General features: G+C 35.2%; 2 protein-coding genes and 1 non-coding gene across 4 annotated transcripts; 2 read left to right on the top strand and 1 right to left on the bottom strand.

The window, feature by feature from the left end:
* The first annotated feature begins 3,598 nt into the window (after positions 1-3,598).
* Positions 3,599-3,672, top strand: TRNAT-AGU (transfer RNA threonine (anticodon AGU)). Its single transcript has one exon. It is a non-coding gene; the product is annotated as a tRNA-Thr (tRNA).
* A 104-nt stretch (positions 3,673-3,776) lies between these two features.
* On the top strand, positions 3,777-9,412 carry LOC126712842 (uncharacterized). 2 transcript variants are annotated; one of them, XM_050412332.1, is made up of 4 exons: positions 3,777-4,120; positions 4,881-5,031; positions 6,112-6,858; positions 8,148-9,412. In XM_050412332.1, exons 2-4 carry the CDS (start codon positions 4,978-4,980, stop codon positions 9,048-9,050), a joined length of 1,704 nt encoding a protein of 567 aa, XP_050268289.1. In that variant the 5' UTR covers positions 3,777-4,120; positions 4,881-4,977; the 3' UTR covers positions 9,051-9,412. The 2 variants fall into 2 exon arrangements, with proteins under 2 accessions (XP_050268289.1, XP_050268288.1); XM_050412331.1 differs by having other exon boundaries at positions 4,840-5,031.
* A 2,967-nt stretch (positions 9,413-12,379) lies between these two features.
* LOC126696057 (serine/threonine-protein phosphatase 7 long form homolog) lies at positions 12,380-13,201 on the bottom strand. The gene is made up of 3 exons (XM_050392844.1): positions 12,753-13,201; positions 12,570-12,657; positions 12,380-12,433 (listed from the first exon to the last, which is right to left on the bottom strand). The coding sequence occupies exons 1-3, from the start codon at positions 13,199-13,201 to the stop codon at positions 12,380-12,382; spliced, it is 591 nt and encodes a 196-aa protein (XP_050248801.1).
* Between the last annotated feature and the right edge of the window lie 8,731 nt (positions 13,202-21,932).

Below are 21,932 nucleotides of genomic sequence, written 5' to 3'. Positions count from 1 at the left end.
TTATGGTTGCCTTGTTTGCTTGCAACTATAGTGCTATGTTGAGTGTCCATTAATTGACATAGTATAAACTATTAAACTATACAACCTTTGCCACAAGGGAAAGTTGATAATTAGATTCTCAAGGACAATACCAATTGATGAAGCAGTTGATTGTGGGACTAATGTTGATAATGAATACCTGCAATGAAAAAGGAAATTTTGGAGGGAGATCAGTATGGTGTTAGCCTAAATTTCTCCCATACTTAAAGAATGTTACTTCTATGTAAAGAAAGTTGGAGTTTTTAGCAATCATTGAGTTACATTTAATATAGCATGGAATTTGATTTAGGTTGTGTTTGTTTTGGCTTCAAACTAATTTCATAAATGCTTTTCCGTAAAATAGGCTGTTTGGTTGGTTCGGAAAATTGGGCCAAACGGAAAATAACTTCCGTTGACCGTAAAATATGCCTTCTGACCTTGTAAAAGTATTTCCGTTTTTATTTTACCTTCAAATCACTTCCGGAACTCAGATGCACAAAGAGAGGAACTCACAGATGTGCAAAGGGAGAAAGAGAGAGAGAAAGAAGGACTCACAGACACAGCGGAACAGCAGAGAGAGAGTAGGAAGAGTGAGCAGCAGCCCAACCCCAGACACATCGGCGAGATTGCGTCGTCGAGTTCGCGCCACCGATCTCTCTCTTTCTCCGAGTTCACGCCATCGAGTTCTTAGTTCGCACCAGTCTCGTCAATCGCAGCATCGCGCCGATCAAGTAAAGATCGACTCCAACACCGCTCGATCTCGCCTCCACCGTGCAATCTCGCCTTCGCCTTCGCCTCCGCCGCGCGATCTCGCCTCTAGATCGAACCCAGTCGCCTCTCTCTCTTCCTTATTCTCTCAATTTGATCGGATTTGATGAATTTTTTTTATGGGTTTTGTTTCTTTTGTGAGTCTGTTTGGTTGGTGGGAAAATGTGAGTGTGGAATTGGGTTGAAGAACAAACAAAAGGCAATAAGGAATAAGGGCAGGTATTGATTCATTTTCCACATGTTTACAGCTGAGGAAGTGTATGGAAAATTGGGTGGCTTGGCTATGTAAAACATTTTCCGTAAAATGTTTGAACGAACCAAACACCGGAATTGATTTTCCGTAAAATGAATTCCGAGGCAGCCAAACAGCCTAAATACATTTTCCTTTCCCGAAAATAATATTTCCAGAGAAAATATTTATTTTCCATAAAATATTTTACATGAACCAAACACAACCTTATATTGAATCTTGGTTACTTGACCTTCTTAGTGATTTTTCTTGCATTGTTTCTAAAAAAGAAGAAGAAGACCTTTCTTAATGATCTTTTCTTTTATTATTATTATTATTATTATTATTTTTATTTGAAATAGAATTCTATTATAATCTAATTTAAATATATAAACATGAAAGCCTTATTATGGAGACTTAAATAGTTAAACCTTAATCCTTGCCTCCGTTGTGGTGTGTTTGATTAGATTCTTACTTGATTTTTAGCAATCATGGGAGCCAAATTATTGCTTCCCCGTTTGAGTTTGTCAGACTTTAATTTGGGAGTTGTGGTGCTGTGTACGTGTACAACATATTAACATTAACTCTATTTATAGACTAGACTTTTTTTTGGGAGTTGTAGTGCTGTGTACGTGTACAACATATCAACATTAACTCTATTTATGGACTAGACTTTTTTTTGTTTTTTTTTAATATGATTTTTAGACTAGACTTTGGTCAGCCATGTTGACACATGAATAGAATATGTACCTTGGGCCTATGCGTACGAGTTGGGCATAAATGCTTTAGAATGCAGGACTTGCCAAATTTTGCAACCATCTAACTTGGTAATAAATTAAGAAAAAAGACTTTGTAAAAAAGGAAAAAAAAAAAAAGAAAAGAAAAGGAAAAAGACCATCACAACCGTCACAAGAATTTTTTTCCCAAATAACATTAAATATAAAAAATTTAGTTAATTGTCACGTTTCAAAACAATGTTGAAAACTAGTATCTCGAGTTCCAAGATAAAACTCGAGTTTTTAAGTCTCGATTTGTAGATGGTGGTAGCCGAAGTAGAAGGAAAATTCACGTGGAACTCAAGTTTTTAAGACTCGAGTTTCGCTTTTAAAACTGGAGTTTTAAATACTCGAGTTTCACCATTTTAATACTTCTTCTTCCTCACATTCTTTTGAGTCAGACCCAACGTCCTTTTTCGTGTAGATCTGAAGACTAGATTGTCCAATCGCCCACCCAGTGTTCAATCATCCAATGGAAGCTCTAGCGTTCTTGGTTCTTCCTCTGTTCTTCATCGTCAGATCGTTCCTCCTTCATCATCAGATCGTTCCTCCTTCATCATCAGATCATTGTTCGTTATGGAATTCTTCATCTTCCTGGGTTTCTTCTTCTTTTTCATCTTCGTTATGTTCTTCATCTACTAGGCTTCAACTTCGTTTTGTTCTTGTTGTTTGATTTTCGATTGGTTCGGGCAACGACTAGCCAATCCCAAACCGACTCTGTCCACAACTTCATTGTTAAGGTTAGGGTTTTTTTTTTTTTTTTTTGGGAGATACTTTTCTTGTTTTTTTTGGTTTTTGAAAAAAATTTCATGTGGGTTTCTTCTTTTTGTTCTGTTGGACCTTCAATGTTCTATTGGGTTTCTTCTCCTGCTTTGTTGTTCTTTGCTTTGATTTGGTAAAACTCAAGTCTTTAAGACTCAAGATCTATGTGGCATTTTCTTGTCAAGTCATCAAGTATAAAGTGAGTCTTTGAGACTTGAGTTTTACATACAACTCGAGTTTTTAAAACTCGAAATGCTAGTTTGCTAAAACCTTTCAAACGTGTATTAACTTACTATTTTGTCTTCCCTTACTATGCTAGTCTGCAAAATTCCTTGCCGTCACAATTTAAAAGTGCTTTAACGATTTTTAGGTCAGATTAGCTCAATTGATAAAGTCTCTGATAATTGAATAAAAAATTTTGGGTTCAATACTTATTTACACCAAAAACTGATTAGTGTTTTGGTCTGATGATAAAAAATGCAATCAACAAAAATGGACTACATAAATTGAAACTCTATAATAATAAAAAAGTAACGATTTTTTTGTGTGTGCGCTATGCCGCTATGTGTGAAATAGTTAGGTGCCCTTAAATTAAAGCCTAAAGCTTTTATAAATCTTATTTTTGAAAATTATTATACTAATTAAAATTTGAAAAAAAAAATTTTGTTGAGAAGATTAAAATTTGAATTTGATATAACTACAATATATTAATTGTGGAAAATTTAACGGTACGTTTTACAATCATAATTAAAATCATGTATTTTTAAGTGTTTTAGTATTTATATATTTTTTAATGAATATATACAAATAAAAGGCTAATATATATATATATATTTTTTGAAAATATAAAAGGCTAATATTAAAATACTTGAAAGTTGAAACAATCAAAAAAATTTTTTTTTGATAGATTGAAACAATCAATTTTGATCATAGTGAGTAATCATATCCAAGAGCCAGAACTTTCATCGAAAATTTTACAAGTCAACGAGCAATATATTTTACAAGTGAGTTGATAAGCAGAAATATAGGATCACCGAATGTCAAAGCTTTCGTAGCTCAGTTGGTTAGAGCACCCGTTTAGTAAGCGGGAGGTCTTGAGTTCGACTCTCAACGAAAGCAAAACAAAAACTATTTATATGATTTTTGCTCTCCGCAATTTTCGGTTACTACTTTATTTGATCCATTTTACATTGTTCATCGCAGGAGACACACAACAGAATATGAATCCGAGAATCTTTTAACCCCAGATAAAAAGACAAAAGTACAGTACACAAACTGCTAAAATTAAATGCCAACCAATCAGGAGCTAGGCTTTGATTTCTTCCCACCACGTGTCTCCCTCTCACTCGTCCCCAATCCTAGATCACAACGCTGTCTCTCTCTCTTCCTCATAGGTTGAATCGGATTCGGTTAGTTATGTAATGTAATACGTAGTACTACTGTTACTGCACAGTACTACACAGGATATATCTTCTTTTGTCTGAAAATATCTTCCCCCGCCTCCCAAAAACACTGTCACTGTATTGAAGAAGGTCCTGAATAATATCAGATCTGCTATTTTATGCAGGTACTCTTTTTTTTTTTTTTTTTTTCCTTAATGCTCTGTTTGTTTCCCGAGAAAATGAAATTCATTTTAATTTCTTTTGCTTCTCGCACATTTTTATTTTCTCACCAAATGTATTAACTAATATTTTTCCGTGCATGTTTAATAATTGTACCAGAGTTTTCCTACATGTGATCGCTGCTACTCATCTATTGGGTCAATGAGCTAGAACTTACTCATAATTGGAATTAATTTAAAATTTCGATTGTTGTTTTTAATTCCAAATGATTTTGATAATCATGCAGAGCCTCTATATTAACTAAGATTTTAGTTTTATTTATTTATTTATTTTTTTTTATTAATGGTGCAAACTTTACTGGAAAATTTGAATTTTTGTTTCTTTCAAGACGTGGCCTTTAATAAATAAATCTGTGTGGTTCCTTGAAATTTTGAGAGAGGAAAAGTAACTCCCAGGTTTCAATATTGTTAGATTTCTGAACAATTAGAACAAAACATTTTTAACATGTGCTATTGTACCATCAAGTGTATGTCTTTCGAGGCCAAGATCCTCGTGGCTCAACTGTACACCTATTACTGGTTTCGCTCTTGAGTTGAACTTTATCAAACTGAATTATTATTATTAATTAGCTCATTGCTATACAACATGCTGAATCAACCTTATTTTATAGAATATCTGCTATGTAAGTACTTTATGTTTTCCCTAAAATCTTTTAACATGTTAGGGAGTATTCGAATACCTGAATGGCTATTGGTCTGTGGCTAGAGAGCTGAGTAATGTCAATGCCAAAACAATTGCTGCTGACAAAGGTCTACTTCTTTGTTGGGTCTGAATTTACCTGCAAATAATTGTCAAGAAAAACATGGATCAGATACGGAACACAATTATGCAACATGAAGCGTTATTCAAGGAACAGGTACAGAGTTTTTTCTGTGCACTATAACAGAATGGGTTTAATCCCAGATGAGTGTCAATTGTATTCAACTATTGAGAAAAAAAAAAAAAAAAGAAAGAAAAAAGAATTGTTGATGGTTCAAGCACTATAGACTGCTCACTGACTTAGTGACACTGAGTTAAGTGGTAAAGGTCCTTGTTAATTAGAAACAATGAATGCCATTGACAATGATCCCTAAAAAGAAGATACAAGGAAAGCATAATTATTTACTCCTAACAATGACCTGGAACATTTTAGGTGAACATAATAGGCATTTCTTATAGGGAAGTTTAAATGTCTGGTTTTCTTTCTGAAATTGTTTCTTTATGTATCCAATTTAAAAAAATGGCATGGATGTCTTCCAATAGTGACTAGATTTATATTAATTGCAGTCTTTGAGCGTAGCGTTACACATGAACTTTCATGTAGAGCTTTGGCCTTTGGACACAACTATAATATTTGGTGCTTGCATTCCTGTTGTTTCTTTGGGGTAGGATAGAAAATCTTTTTCCTTTTTAACTTTATATATATCATACCAATCATTATTACTATCACTATAATTGGGATGGGATGGTTTGAGTATTTTCTTTGTGTTTGCTAGGAGAGGGGGGGGGGGGGGGGGCCTTGTAGAACATTAGGCTGTGTGTTTGGAGGCAATTTCTCAAGTCTATTCTTGGAACTCTATTCTAGCATCAATGTTTTGTTAAAAACACATTGTACGTTCTCCAAATGAATGAAAACAAGTTCTTTAAGTCCATAGGGGAAGTTCTTTGCAGAAAGCAAGTTGACAGACATGACTCAGCAGCAGGTCATGTTTCACTGGCTAAATGTCTCTTCCCTCGCTTCATATGGATTCTTGTGTGGACTATTAAGTACATCACTCTTAATTACCATCACAGTGATGGTAATCTCTTTCAACAGAATAGCTCTCCTCTTCCTGATATTGAGGTGTTTTTGTTCATAGAGGTGGAATGTTCTTTTTTCCACACCATCCAGAGTGCAATGTTATTGTTTTCGCCACCCAATTTCATTGTCTATATTATCAAATCATGACTACTGCAGGTTCAGGCTCTGCACAAGCTGTACAATATTCAAAAGTCTGCAATGCAAGAAATAAGAATTTACTCTCAGGCCCAAATTCTTGCTTGCAGTTCTAAAGGTTTTGTACATGTAGATGATAGATACAGTGGTTCTGTTTTGGATGGGAAACATCTGAGGCCAACCTATGCTACTGGTCAAGCTTATAAGGATGAGTCGCTAAGTCTTTCCTTGCACCCTTTCTATGCATTAGATCATAAAGGATGTGGTTCAGAATGGATGGATAGCAGAGGGGTTGAAACTCTCCAAACTGCTCAGAGTAAACCGATCAGAAATTTTGATCTTGAAAAGCTCCCGGAGGACTGCATGGATGAATCTGAGTATCAGATTGAGCCAAACAGTTCCAAAATGTCAGATGAAAACTCCATTTCGTTAAAAAGAACCACAAATGCAGATGGAGATTCTTCCGTCAAAGAAAATTTATCTGCTATTCAAATGGGTTCTCCAAGTTTGAAGCAGATTTATCCAAAAACAAACATAAGAATACTTTCAGAAAATGGTCAAGAAATCATTCAAGACTGTGACAGAGTTTCAGAAGACAAAGCTTACAGAACTGAGATAAAAAGATCTGCTTTAAGTTTTCCGAGTCCAAATAACACCAGTGAAAATAAAACATCACAAGATTTTCCAAGAAAGTACTTGCCTGCAGGTGCCAAGTCCGATCTATGCCAGTATTCAATGCACATCGAAAAGCCAACAGTATTGCATCAGGTTTTTATCTTGATCTTGCATATTATACCTTCTTACAGTGATTTTTGTTGAGTAAGGCTGCATTAATCATTCTGGTATAAATTACATCACTCAGGAGGTTTTTTTATTTTATTTTTTATTTTTTTATTTTAAATAAATAAAAAAATGAAAGCCATCTGAAGTGCAAGAGAATTTAATACCCTAACATCTTTTCATGTTATGCATGGTTTTATATTTGAGTCACACTTTGGCTTTTGTGAATTAAAATTAATTTTTGTAGATTTATGGATGATTAAAGCATTACATTGATGTATTAATGGCATATGTGCACACATGGATGCAGAGCAATTGGGATAATGAATCATGTAGTGCATTACTGGTTGATTGATCTTATACTAAGTCTGCATTTACACGATGATTTTGACCATAGATTTCATTGCTAGAACTTATAGGAAATAAGTCTGCATTACACACAGCATTTCTGTACATTGCATTTAGCATTTTTTTTTTTGGGGCTTTATCCCTCACAGTTTCCTAGATGGGTTATGCAAATTGAAACCCGTCTTTCCTTGAATCTGTGAAATTTTTCCAAAATATTCTTAGAAATTCAATGTTTGTGGAGTCGGTGCGAAAAAAATGATTGATATCTTTGTTCTTTGTTTATAAGATAGAGGGCACTTTTTATTTGATTATTCATAACAAATCTGTAGAAATATAATTTTCCCTGCTGCCACTCTTGGATATTGATTTATGCTCATTTTATCTCTGTCCTGATTGTCAAATTCTTTCATCCTCAATGGATTTTAGGTCACATTCCCATGCACCTTTTTGATTTTAAATGACATGGTTCAGGCAAGTTGTTATTTTGAATCACTCCCATGAATCTGCCCAACATGTTAATGAGTTGGTTATGTTTGGTTTGGGTTCAGTAGTTTTGGGTGCATCCTCAACTTAGTAACCTGTAGCCAACCAATTGCCATATTGTTCTTCAGGGGTAAAATTGAAGTGCTTATTTCTGGCCTTCCCTATGGTCTTAGAAATTTAATTCTGTTTCAACTGAAAGCTAGGAGAAGTCATCTTCTAAACATGTAGCCTGTTCCATGAGAGACATCACATCGACAGGAAACACTAACGTTTCTTTATTCAGTCATCCAACTTACAGGTGTTCAGCTAGTTGAATTCCAACCCCATGCAGTTGCTTTTTTTATCAGTTAGCTTGCTAAAAATAGCTCACACTGTATATTTTGTTTGTCTGTCTAAAGCTTATCTAAGATCTATTTCTGTATTTCCTACATTTTCCTTCTTTCCAGGGCTTCGTAAATTTCATGACTCAGAAATATTATACTTTAGATTCTGGGGAAGATAGTCTTCAGAAAATTCCAGCTCTGGCAAATGGTCATATTGTTGAGGGTTTCTTCCCAAAGAATCCTGTCATCTGCTCTCAAGGTTCTTCAACCCTGGATTCTGTGCAGCATGATTCTACATATTGTAAAGGATTCGCCATCCAAAGGTCCCTTTCCTTGAAATCAAATTCAATTTCAGGAAAGCAAGACCTGAACTCATTTCCTTTAGCCTCTCAAACAAGCGCATATCATGATGAAAATCAAAATGACTCAGATAATGGAAGCAATAGTGTACACTCCCACTATATGAAGAGCTGTAAGGAAAAAAATATCATCATTCAATTGGAGGATTCTCCTGGACCTGGTGATGGTTGTTGTGAGGCAGTTCAGACAAGCCATGGTGGAGGACAATCTGTTCAATCAGAATGTGAAGAAGTGCCCCAGGTCATCAAAGATGGTTTGAAAGTTTTGGTCTCCTCCACCCATTCTGATTCTGAAGTCAAACACGTTGAAAGTAGTATGTACTCAAATTCCAAATGTAACAATGTGGCAGTATCTGAAAAACCAGTTTTTGGGAGAGAAGGTAGTGACAATATTGTAGATAAATCACCTCAGGATGAAGCATTTGAAAGTATTGCTGCAGAGATTTTGCTCAGTATGGCACCCAGCACTGCACAAGTTGATATCCAGATGCATGGCACTCAAACAAAGATGGAGTTGCACAAGGCCAGTGAAGAGAATATGATTTCTGATAAGATGTGGAATCCATGCCAGAGAAGGCGTGCCAATTACTGTCAAGATGGTGAGAGTGAATCCTTTAAATGGGTGAAGACTGTTAATAGGAGGAGGACTGCAAGAAGACCCCGATGACTAGTTCTTGTAAAAATTTGTTCCATGTATAGTTCCTTAGAGCTTCATATGATTTGGCAAAATGAATGTGAGGATGTGGCCTTGTAGATTTGGTGTGGCATGTGTATCTGTCTGCTCTTTTCCTCATCTATGAAGATTGCAAAGACAAACACATTCAACGTTGTACAATTGTAAGCAATTTATGGACAAATTTTAATTCCATTGAGAGTTGTTTTAGAATAGGAAATCCCACTGCTTCTGCAATACCATGTTTACAACTCCCTCTTGCACAAAAAGACATCTTGCTGCTCGTGTAAAACATGCTTAGCTGTAACTGTCTAATGTGAAGATTAATTTCAGAAATGTTTTTCCACTTCTATGAAGATTGTCACCTTGTCACCTATGTCCAATGATCCTCAAACTTAGGGTTCGTTTGGGAATAGCTTATTTAGTTGAAATTGAAAACTTTTTGCTGATAGTACTGTAGATAAAGCTAAAAGTTAGCTGAAATAATATAATGTGACTTATGAATAATACTAAAAAATGCAATGAAACTCATAAATGTAGCAAAAATAAGCTAAATAATAAAAGAAACTGCCCAATATAAGCTACCCCAAACACAACCTTAATTAATAACATGGCACTAGCATCTAGCTAGGTCAGTTAAATTTTAGTCTGACCATTCCCAGAAAAACTCAGTTTTGTTTAATGCTCTCTAATGGCATGTAAACTGGGACTGAATAGTTTTTTAACAACCTGTCCTGTATGAGTCGCCCTGAAACAAAGCCATCTTGCCAAGAAGTTAGCATTTTGGGAAGTAAAACTTTCAATTTATTTGCCAAAAACTTTAGATATTACTTCATAGATGGCATTACAATACATAAGCTCATAGGCCTATCACTGTTGGCAGTGGCAGCACAGTTGGATTTAGGAATGAGCAAAATGGAGTCGTTCAATTACTTAAACAAGGGGCCTTGAACAACAATACTTTGGACAGCTGCAAAAAACATTTGGAGCTATTGTGATCCAAGATACGAGACACCATCTGGCTGGTACAGGGGCCTTGTGAGATCCCATGTTGAAGGGTGATTCCCTTATTTCAAAAAACAGTTGTATAATTATTTGAAATTTTGAGCCTCATTCATGATGCAATTAATCTTCAATTTGTTCCAAGTTTAGAATCATTACTTTTGTTGCTACTTGCTGCCAAGGCTCTGTGCAAGTACCATGAATCCATGATGCCTCAAATAGCTTCTCAACTTTATGGTTATTCTAAACTCAAACAACAAGCCTTGGAAGAATGGAAGATTGAGAAGAGACCCTTTATTTAATTTTGATGAAAGCATATAATTGATTTTAAAATTTAAAATCAGATCTTATTTTAGTCCTCCAAAAAATTGTAAATAAATTAAATTAGTCCTTCTATTTCTATGACCTTATCATTATAATGGAGTGCCACATGCATTATCGAATTTTATTACACAAGAAAAAATCATAACAGCTAAAGGTACAATGGATTAACTTTGTACCTTTACAAAAAAAATTTAAACCATATAATTATATATATATATATATATTTATGAGGTCAAATTTTAAGAACTAAAATATAATTTGATCCATTATTTTTACAATAATATTAGTACCGCACACTTTTGCACATACTTTGCCCCAATTGTCTTATATGACATCTCATAAAAAAAAAAAAAAAAAAATTTGTCTTATGTGATAGATTGTAAATAGCTATTTGTCACTATCATATGAACCTACAATTTTTTCTCTACCACTCACAGTCTATCACGTAGGATAGTTGTAGCCAAGTGTGTGAGAAAAAACATAGTAATAGTATTATTAAAAAAACTCACATTTGCCATTTGATTCTCAAATATAAGATAAAGTGTTCGTTTGACATGATTAATTTTGCCAGCTTATTTTACTATTCAACTTATTTTTGCTATTATTCATGGGCCCCATTGAACTTTTTGGTACTATTTATGGATTTCACTGTTCTATTTCAGCTAACTTTTAGTACTTTTAACAAAAAAATTTCAATTTCAACAAAATAATCGGATCTTAAACAAACCAAAAATACTCAAAATTTTGGAATGAAAAGTTTCATTCTCGATTACGGATAAGTGTTAAATCCATACATAAACACGGCAGTTAAATAATGATAAAATTAAAAATCTAAAGCCTAAGGGCCGGTTTGGTAGAGTGGTTTAACAACATGTTTTCAGTTTTAAACAACATTACATGCATTTCTACACACTTTTTTATCCACACATATTTCAAAAAAATACAAATAACGTTACTAGAACAACATTACCGAACGGCCCCTTAAACTATTCAGGGAAAATTTGCCAAACAGTACAATTTCTGAAAAATTTCAACCTGACAGCATGCGTTCAAACTTATTTAGTTAGTTAGACTCTTTTTGGAAGTCGATTTTAGCAAACTCAACTTCCATGGAAAATAAGCACCCCCACCGCAAATATTTAAGACTGACGTGGATTAAAATAATGAAAAATGCCACCTGGATGTCGAGTATACTAAACTCGACTTCTATTGAAAGTTGAGTCTAGTGAACTCAACTTCAAGCTTCAGGTAGAAGAGAAATTAACTTGCCTGGAAGTCGAGTATAGGGTACTCGACTTTTATGAAACTCGAGTATAGCATACTCGACTTCCAGGCAAGCTAGAGGAGGGGTGGGGGCAGGTCGATGACGTGTCACTGGAGTAGCTAAGCTTGCACTGGGCCCTACATTTGGTATTTCAGTCTGGTTTGTTGCTTCATCATTGGCTGGCACATCGATACGATCAACCTCATCCACATCCTCAAGGGCCTTCTTAATAAACTTGTATTCGTAAGATTCTTCACTGAACTAGTTGAGGACAACTAGTTGGGTTGCAAGCTGTCATTAAATCACCAGCATTATTAAGTACGACACATACATAACGTCAAACACAACATGCAAAACAACATAAGTTTATGCACATTACCAAAATTTCCATCTTAGCGTTAGCGCAGTCGATATACAGTCGAGTGATCCTACGATACCACACCATATATGGATGATGATGTGACATGACCCCCCCATCCTGAGTGCATAATAAACGTACTCGTCACGATCATTCCACTTCTGAATATGGACTGCATGTTCCACAGACCAATTTTTCTCTACCTTTCCCCTTGCATCTATTTTGTGCAAATCGTGATTGGTATTAGCATCTCTGGGTTGTTCTTGCTTTAACCCAAACTGTCGTAGGACACGATCAGGTAGGTGGAACTCTACGAGCCAAAAACATATAAGTGGAACAATCGACCTCCATACGTTACTTCCCTCAATGCGAAAACTAGGAGGAAGGAGGAAGGTGGCTTAAGTCATTTCCATATAGCTCCCACTTAACCTACAAAAGCCACCAAGTAAAGCAACCACATTCAGAAATTTTCCCATAATTTGCATAAAAATAGCATAATAGTGGGCAATGAAAAACTTTTTGAAGGACATAAGATGTTATGGACGTATAAATACAAGTATTATACCTGGTTGGGCTGTGTTGTGGCAATTTGATTGCGATATGCAGAAAGCATGTGCGTGGGAGCATTCTTTGTACTCATCGCCCCTGCCCACCTACAAGCAAGTAACATTGCATGGTCATTAGTCGTTTACGTATAAAAATGTGGCATAATACATAATAGCACACTAATTATGCAATATATACTTACTTCATAGCAAGAGGAATTGGTGGTAGTGGTGGACCATAAACACTCTCGGGTTGGGGCACCATCTGTGGGGACATATGTGGCAAACTGACATATATCCACAATTGGACCAAAATCAATGGTCCGCTAATTTGCTTTGCTTTCTTGTCGGTTGCATTGCATAGCTGTCTGTACAACCATGATAAGGCTGCACTACCCCAACTATACTTGCGTGGATTACGAAGGTTCTGCATGAACTCTAACCACATGAGATGAACCCTATCTCCGGACTTGTCAAGAAATACCATATCCCCTAGTAGGGCTAGTATATAGCAGCGAGTGTACTGATGAACTTGAATCTCATTGGCATCTGGAGGTAGTGGTTGTCTGATTCTTTCGACAAGTGCGGGTATCAGAATCCTTTGACCTTTTAGCACAGTTTGAGGGCCATTTGGAATTTGAATTCCAAGCATTTCAGCACACATCTGTCCAAGTTCTTTTACTGGGCCCAATCATTGCCTCACCCTCGATGGGCAACCCCATGATAACTTCCACATCTTGCAATGTGATCATCATCTCACCATGAGATCGGTGGAATGTATGGGTCTCTGGGCGCCATCGCTCTACAAATGCAGTGATCAATGCATGGTCAAGCTGTATGGATGGGACCAAGTGCAGACCCTCTAGACCAAGCAACCTTACAATGGCAAGGACATGATCATCTACCATAGGAACTCGAAGTGCTAATTCTTCATGGCGACTTCGACAATCCAGTGTGCCAGGAGGATCCTACAAATATTATAACAATAGATAAAAATCTTTTGCAAATATTTAGTATTTATGGCATGAATGCATAGTACAAGAAAACTCATGCAATTACCTATCTCCCAGGGTTCCACAGTAACTCAGATCGATGTTTAACTTGTTCCGTCAATACATTACGATCAATGGGTCTAGGATCTATCGTCATGCTACAAAAAGTTTGCGTCGTATTAGCTATAAATAATAGGTTTGTGTAATGTACAATATTGGTTAGTGACATTGAATAGAGAGATTAAATGTGCAATATTGGTTAGTGTCATAACAAAATTGTACTCTCCTTTCATAAGTAATAAAAATTCAAAACTAAACAATCAAAAAGTTTGCAAGATCAAGAACATATACATTAGTTAACCACCTTCAAGTAAAAATAAAATTTTTGATACTGAATTTAGAAAATAAAAATACCAATTGAAAACAAGATCAAGAACTTAAGGAAGATATTTACAAGAATATTTGCTGGTTTCACATCCCTATGTACAATCCCAAGGTCATGGAGATATTGCAAAGCCTTTGCTGGAGAAAGGAAATAAGGGGAAAGGAAAAAAATTGAGAGATCATCCAACTGAGCCCTTTAGAAAACTTAATTTGACAATAAACTAAACATAAAGTTTTATGTAGAACAATGAATTTATAAAAACATTTAATTGATGAGTGTGCACTACAATATCACATTACTCTGGAGTTATCAACAACACCCGTTTATAGTTGTATACTACCTAGAACAATGGTGTCATTGTCTGGATGCATATGAGCACACAATGTGATAAAGTACATGATGCTTTCTTTTTATTGGTAAATGATGATGACAAAGAGAATATGTGATGAGATCACCTTTGTGGTAATAGACCATGTGACCTAAGTCAATCTTATTTTGTGACAGGTATGCCCCAAGTCAATCTTTAATAGAAATTCAAAAAATTCACAAAAGACTTCATTCTAATGCAACTAAATAAATTTCACAAAGGTAAACTGTTGGACTAAATATGGAATTCTAAGAAATAAGAAGCACTAAGAGCAATAAGCACTATAAGTTGTTGAGAGACATTAAACTCGATTAACATAGCAGCTCCTTGAGTGAGATAAAAATTAACATTTATATAGCAAAGGTTATGCCACTTGGGGCTAAAATTTAGTCTTATCACTGCAACAAAGATGAAGCATCACTGAATGTGCTCCCCCTCCCCCACTCCCCCTCTCTCTTCAGCATCCAACATATAATTCATCAAAAGAGTGCTCCATCTATCTAATCGTATGTTTACTTGCATGTAAACCTACTAAAAATGGAGGAGTTGAGCTACAGGACATGTCAACAGTATTTAAGCATATGAAATTTCTCCTAGCCGAGACATCCCAAGAAATTATATTTTGAGAAATAGACAAAATAAGAAAAGTTGGCCTGCAGGGTAAATGACCAAACTAACAGTTTCATCTTAACATTTCATCAAGGGCTTTTGTTTATATATTAAGACAGATATGCATGCATGATTTTTTTTTTTTTTTTGATAATCTGCAATGGAATTATATAAAGGAAACGAAACAAGGGGGATAATCTTCCTTACAAACTGACTTGATATCACTTGGAAGATTACCCTTATTAAAACAGACAGACAAACAGGAATTTAAAGTGAACTTAGCGGCTGCAGGAGCAGGATCTATATCGGGAGAGTATTTGTAACAACTTTTTAATTTGCATAAAAACCAAAGGAGTACATGCAAGTCCAACAGAAATCATGAAAAAAAAAAGACATACAAAAAAAAAAAATGGTGAATCTCAACTACAGAGTAAGTTTCTTTAAACTAATCCCTCTCCAATCACTTGCAGTCTAGAACTAAACTTCTTCCTTTACAAAGCATAAGTTGTTTTTAACTTTTCCCTTCTCCTTCATCTCTTTCCTCCATCTTCAATCCAGAATTCCAATATCCTTAAATTCCAAATACTCAAATCCATAAATTCTAAAAATAGTGAATCTAAACTATAGAATAGAACTCTAAATTTCAGAGGGCTATCAAATTAGAATTTCAAAGGAAATAAGTTTAGAAGAGAATGACTGGATCACCTTGAAATTAATGGGCAATTGAAGACGGTGGCGAAGGGAGGCGGTTGGAGGAGAGCGGACTCAAAAACAAAATTTGTTTATGTTTGTCACTCAACTATGGACGGAGAGGGACACCAGAGAGAGAGAGAAGGTTATCGAAGAAAAGGAACGGTGTAGAGAGTGAATGGTGGAGAGAGAGTGAACTAGATTATATTAAACTCAGATTTCCCTTTTTAACCTAAGCTGGAAGTCGAGTGTAGGATACTCGACTTTGGAAGTCGACTTCAGTATACTTGACTTCCAGGTGGCATTTTTCATTATTTTAATCCACGTCAGTCTTAAATATTTGCAATGGGGGGTGCTTGTTTTCCATGGAAGTCGAGTTTGCTAAAATCGACTTCCAAAAAAGTCTAACTAACTAAATAAGTTTGAACGCGTGTTATCCAGCTGAAATTTTTCAGAAATTGTACTGTTTGGCAAATTTTGCCAACTATTCAGCTACAGTAAAAGATTAAAATAATCCTAATAGATAGACTTTAAAAAAGATAGCACATATCACTTAAACATTGTAAAACTCAAAATACTAACAGTAACATCTAAAAGAAAATTCATCTACCCCAATGCACCCTATTGCATCTGCCATCTGCAAGTGCAAGCCTACTTTTTTTTTTTTTAATAATCATTTTTTTTGGGGGTAAGTTCACTCTTTTTGAATAATTGTATTTATCTAAAAAATACATAGTAAATATATCTATATTTTTGTGGCGAGGTTTTAAAATATAAATATATTATATATGTACCATACACATTATGTTATTTCTACGTTTCTGTATTTTTTTTTGTCGATTTTTTGAAACATACTTTTGTTAAATATGCCAAATTATCTCCGTTCATACACTTACCATATTATACATGTACAGTAATTTAGTGAATGTTTTTTAAAAATGGTTGTGTAAAAAAAATTGCTCATAAATGTATGTTTTGTTTTTGTTTTTGTTTTTTGGCGGGCCAAAATTGGCAATTAACTCCAATTGCCAAATATATAATTAGTTGGCAACGTTTTAAAAGTATATTTGTAACTAGCATTTCGAGTTTAAAAGACTCAATTTAGGACTTGTAAATCAAGCCTCAAAGACTCGGTTTCCTTGTTTGAGTTGGCATTTTGCCATGTGGCATCCACCTAGAAATCGAGCCTCTAAAACTCGAGTTATATCTTGACACTTAGAGCCTCGATTTTTGTGTTCTGAGAATCCATGTGGGATCCACCTGGATATTGAGCCTTAGAAACTCAGTTTTTTAAAAGGGAAATCAAGTCATAGAGTCTCGATTTGTAAGTTCTGGTGGATATTAATCCACGTGGTTTAGGCAGCTTTACTCTTGTCCTTAGTCCTCATAAATCTCTATTTTGTGGGTCTCTCGGGCACATTCACAGGTCCTAGCAGCTGAGACTTTTGTGCTCTCTCCCTTTCTCACTCTCTCTCTCGCTCTCATACAAAACTCACCCCTATTACAAAACTTCAAATCAATCTAACACAAAACTCACCCCCATTTACACATCCTCATGTTAGGTAAGGTTTTTATAACACTCACTCTCTCTAGTTGTTAGTGTATATATGTATTGTTAGGGTTTTTTTCATGGGTATGTATCATGACTATTTTTTTTTTTTGGTTTGATATTTTTCTTTATATTTTTGTTAGAATGATTTGAAGTTTTGTAATGGGGTGAGTTGTGTGTTTAGTTTTTTTTTGGTTTGAGTATGAAATGATAATGATTGGAGTGTGTTTGTATGTGATAGGGTGAGTATATGCAAATGTGGGGTTTGTTTGTATATGCATATGATGTAACAAGTTAGTGTATATATTTGCTAGGTTTTTATAAAAAGTAAAAAATATTTAAGATATTTTTGTATTGTTAGGTTTTTATTATCATGACTATTTTTGTTGTTGTTTGGTTTAATATTTTTCTTTATTTTTTTTAGAATGATTTGAAATTTTGTAATGGGGGTGAGTTTTGTCTTTAGTGTTTTTTATTTTATTTTATTTTATTTTTATATTTGAGTATGAAATGATAATGATTGAGTGTATTTGTATATGATGTGTGGTGAGTATATGCAAATGTGGGGTGTGTTTGTATATACATATAATGTAACAAGTTGTAATTTTCTCAGAACTTAGTGTAGATAAAAAGGTTTTGTAATTGATGTTGATGGTGTCACAAAAAACATCAACTCCTGGACTCGTCCATATGGCTCGTCCAACGAAAGACAAGCTAGGGCAAACCAGACAGGCGAAGTGATCGTCCCAAGCGTCCTGGCTAACCTCGTCCGTCTTTGGACGGACGAGATCCCATGGGAATTTTATCCATCCTTCATCATTTGGACAAGGACAAGCCGTTCTAGATAGTCTCGTCCGTCTTTAATGAATGATGGACGAGTTCACCGGATTGAACTACTAAGTGCCCAATTCTACATTAACTACTATGGAACGAGCCGTCCAACTAAGGTAACTTCCATAGCGGTTATGGAAGTTACCCCCAATTCTTCGGGCTCCTCGACATTAGGAACGGTTATTAAATAGATAACCGTTCCACACATACTATATAAGGATTCTTCGATGAATGGTAAGGCATTCAGACATTTTTATTTAAGAAAATACTCCTTCCTTACAGAGAATTCCAAGTTCACTAACTTCATCATCGGAGGACTTTTAGCCGATCGCCATCGGTCTCCTCTGATTCAGTGTTCATGTTTTACAAGATATAGCCCAAAGATCATCATCGTTCGAGACTTGTCAACCTAATGATATCCAAGGAACTATCAGATGTTAAATGAAAGAGATAAAATATGTCACTAACATATTACACTTGACTCTAATAGGTTCACAATCTTTGAAAAATATTGATATAAATATATACTACGGTGGACCCCTTGTCAATCCTGAAGAGATTGACGGATTCCCATTTAAAGGGCCGGGTATCCAGTGCTATTAGATCATGATACGTTGTAAGTTGAAGACGTTGAATGATTTGAAGATGAAAATAATGGAAAAATTGAATTTGAACCCTGCTTGTTACAACATAAAGATTATTTACCGTTACTCACAAGAAGTCATTCATGAACGAATAAATTACGGATATATGACGATTAAAGAAGACAAAAATGTAAAGATCATGTTTAATAGGATCCATAAAATATTTGTATTTTAAAGTTCACCAAACCTATATCTTGTTCCTAAACATGTAAAAAAAATTATTTTCATACCTGGCTTGGCAACATTGAAGCTATTTGCTCGCGATACCTGTCCTTGAAGATGTGGGTGGGCTTGTTTTTCTTGTTTGGGACCCACAACCACCTACAATAAAAAACAAGGGATTAATATCTACAACTTTCCTACTAAGATAATCTTATGATTAAAACTATAATGTAATCAATTTATAAAGTAATCAAGTTACATGGTTAGGTAATGATCACATAATATATATGACGTGTATGAGGTAGAGACTTACATTAGGGATAATGGACCACACACTGGAGGACCATAAGCACCTACTAGCAGGCCACGCTTAACTCTCGGGCACAAAAATGGGAACCTGGCCCATGCCCAATATTAGACCAACAGCAAGCACCTACCAATCTGACTGGATGTCTTATCGCTTGCCTTGCATAACTCTTTGTACAACCATGCAAGACAAGCACTTCCCCAATTGTACCTTCATGGGTTGTAAAGGTCTTCCAACTGCTGCACCTATATTAGATGCACCTTATCGCTGTATTTGTCCATGAAGATTGTGTCCCCTAGTAGCGCTAGGATGTAGTATCGTGCATACTTATGCAGCTAATCTTCTTCAGCATTAGGCAGCAATGGACTGGCAACTTGCTCCAAAAGTCGTTTGATGACAATCTTTTGGCCAATAAGCACCTTTGTATTATCATTTATAGGTTGAAAGCCAAGGAAGTTCCGGCACACATGCGGCCATTCTTTCTACGTGCTCCCTGTTATAGCCTCGCCATCAACAGGAAGCCTGAGAAGAACCTTCACATCTTGCAATGTGATGGTGACCTCACCATGTGGCATGTGGAAGGTGTGAGTCTTGGGCCGCCATTGCTCCACTAAGGCCATTATCAACCCATGGTCAATCTCTCTACTTGGGGTCCTGAGGAGTCCCTTCAAACCAAGTCCTTTAATGATGTCAACGACTTGGTTGTCCACCATTGGCTCTAGATTGGTGAACTTTTCACTATGGCTGCGGCAGTTAAAGGACCTCGGATCCTGCACAAAACAGAACCATGGATTAATATTTGATAGCAAATGTGTGTACATTCTATGAATTAAATGGGGTACCATAAGAAGGATACAGTTCAGAACAACACAAACGATTTTAGTGTTGTGTTTTACCAGCCCATTCCAAATAGCTTCTGACCGATGTTCGGCCTGTAAAGTCAACACCAAATCATCAATGGGTCTAGGCTGCGCATGGTCAATCTGTCCAGCATTTGCAATAGCCATACTGCACAAGAATGATAAGCAATTAGTTTGAGAAATGAACACACAATATGCTTATAGAACTAGGTATGAGTTAGAGCAACAAAAGCCAGTTTGTACAATGAGAATTTGGTACACACATTATTGCACGCAAAGTACACATAAAGTATTTTCCAAACAAGACATTTTGGACGGAAATGACCACTTCAATATACAATGTCAATTCAAAAACTGAATTGTGTATACTTTGTGTGTAATAAGGTAGCATGTAATAGACATTATTGAAAACAAAAACAATTTAACAAAGATCCTTAAAAAACAAAAAATTCAACAAAGTGATAGTCCTGCAATATACAACAAATGCAGGCCTAATCTACGTCCAAACAAGATAACTTATAATTTCATTACATTCGTCTCTATTCCTTTATAATTTATTCATTCAATTTCTCTATGAAGTCTTTTACTCTAGTATTGTTGAAGTTGAAGTCTTTTAGCTCATACTAAAATGGCATCATTTATAGGCATCATTGATCTAACCCATACAAACACAATTGTACATAAATTTAATGAAACTTAAAACAAATATTATAAAGTGAAGTCCTTAATTCAATTCCCATGAATATAAAAATTATTAACTAATAGAATAAGAAATTAATCTTAAAATTAACAGATCTTAATTCATCACAATGCAAATGTAAAAATTTCAAGTTTAGGGGGGTAAAAAAAGCAAATTGAAGAACCACCATCATTAGCAACCTAGCTCCCAACCCAACAAAAATCAACCACCTAAAATATTTAATTGCTTTCATTTTATAACAAACCTACACTCTTTTAACAAAAACATCTCCAATCTCATCCACAAAAGCCTTAACATTCTTATAGGAAGAACCACCTTCATTGGTAGCCTCCTTAGCCAACTCCTTCCATTTCATGGCATTCCCTTCTCATTTATTTCCCTCTCTTTCCATCTCCCACAACCAATTCCAAGCACATCTTAATCTCATCACCTTCTATAATACCTCCATTATTTGTTGTCACATTCGCACTCGTCTTCAACACATCTTCAATCAACTTCACATTTGTCCCTTGATCCAGCCATTGTGAAAATGCTACCATTGGCACCCCTAAAACCAAACTCTCCAAAGTTGAATTTTACCCACAATGTGTCACAAAGTATGCATCCAACTGAATGATGTGATAGAACATCCACTTGGGAATTGTTATGTTCAAAAATCAGACAACATAGGATAAGGATCAGTTCAACTTATTTTTTTTTTTTTTTTTTTTTTTTTTAAGTTCATAAGTTGAATTCATATAAATTTAAATTTAGATAGGAGTTGGTTCCTATTTTTTAGGAGTGGTTAGGATTTCAAGTTTTGCTATTTGTATGCGTTGAAAAATTAATGAAAGGTGAAGAAAAAAAATAACCCAAAAAGCTAGATTGGAAACTCAATAGTACACTGCTGTAATTATAAACTATAAATGGCATCATTTATAGGCTTCCAGGCATTGCCCTTTTTTTACATCAAATTTGAAGAATAAGTGTGGGAGTCGAGTGCAAGTGAGGAGTTTAAGTGGTGTTGATTAAATCAGAATATAGAGCCACGACAAGTCTTGACAAACTTAAACTCAATGAAGCATTTAAATCCTCTCATTATCAAATTCTAACCACACTAAAATGAAAACCCAAAAATTAAAATAGGTAAAATGATTTGAAACCAAAGAAGGATAAAACACACACTATATAGGGTGACCAATCAGTATCAATCAAATATTTATGAAATAAAGAAAAAAAATACTAAAATTATGAAATTGATACTCCTGCAACCATGAATGCGAGAAATCCAAATGATAAGGAACAAAA

This window comes from Quercus robur, chromosome 2 (genome assembly GCF_932294415.1).
Source record: "Quercus robur chromosome 2, dhQueRobu3.1, whole genome shotgun sequence".
Lineage (NCBI taxonomy): Eukaryota > Viridiplantae > Streptophyta > Magnoliopsida > Fagales > Fagaceae > Quercus > Quercus robur.
This window is presented reverse-complemented; position numbering and strand designations above follow the sequence as displayed.

What these genes read in the sequence shown, in the direction of transcription:
- LOC126712842 (XM_050412332.1), top strand. Translation starts at nt 4,978, where the DNA reads ATGGATCAGATACGGAACACAATTATGCAACATGAAGCGTTATTCAAG. An exon ending in AAGCGTTATTCAAGGAACAG is followed by an intron (nt 5,032 to 6,111) that starts GTACAGAGTTTT and finishes TGACTACTGCAG; the next exon opens with GTTCAGGCTCTGCACAAGCT. An exon ending in AGCCAACAGTATTGCATCAG is followed by an intron (nt 6,859 to 8,147) that starts GTTTTTATCTTG and finishes CCTTCTTTCCAG; the next exon opens with GGCTTCGTAAATTTCATGAC.
- LOC126696057 (XM_050392844.1), bottom strand. Translation starts at nt 13,201, where the DNA reads ATGCTTGGAATTCAAATTCCAAATGGCCCTCAAACTGTGCTAAAAGGT. An exon ending in CCAATTCCTCTTGCTATGAA is followed by an intron (nt 12,658 to 12,752) that starts GTAAGTATATAT and finishes ACTTGCTTGTAG; the next exon opens with GTGGGCAGGGGCGATGAGTA. An exon ending in CCACAACACAGCCCAACCAG is followed by an intron (nt 12,434 to 12,569) that starts GTATAATACTTG and finishes TGGCTTTTGTAG; the next exon opens with GTTAAGTGGGAGCTATATGG.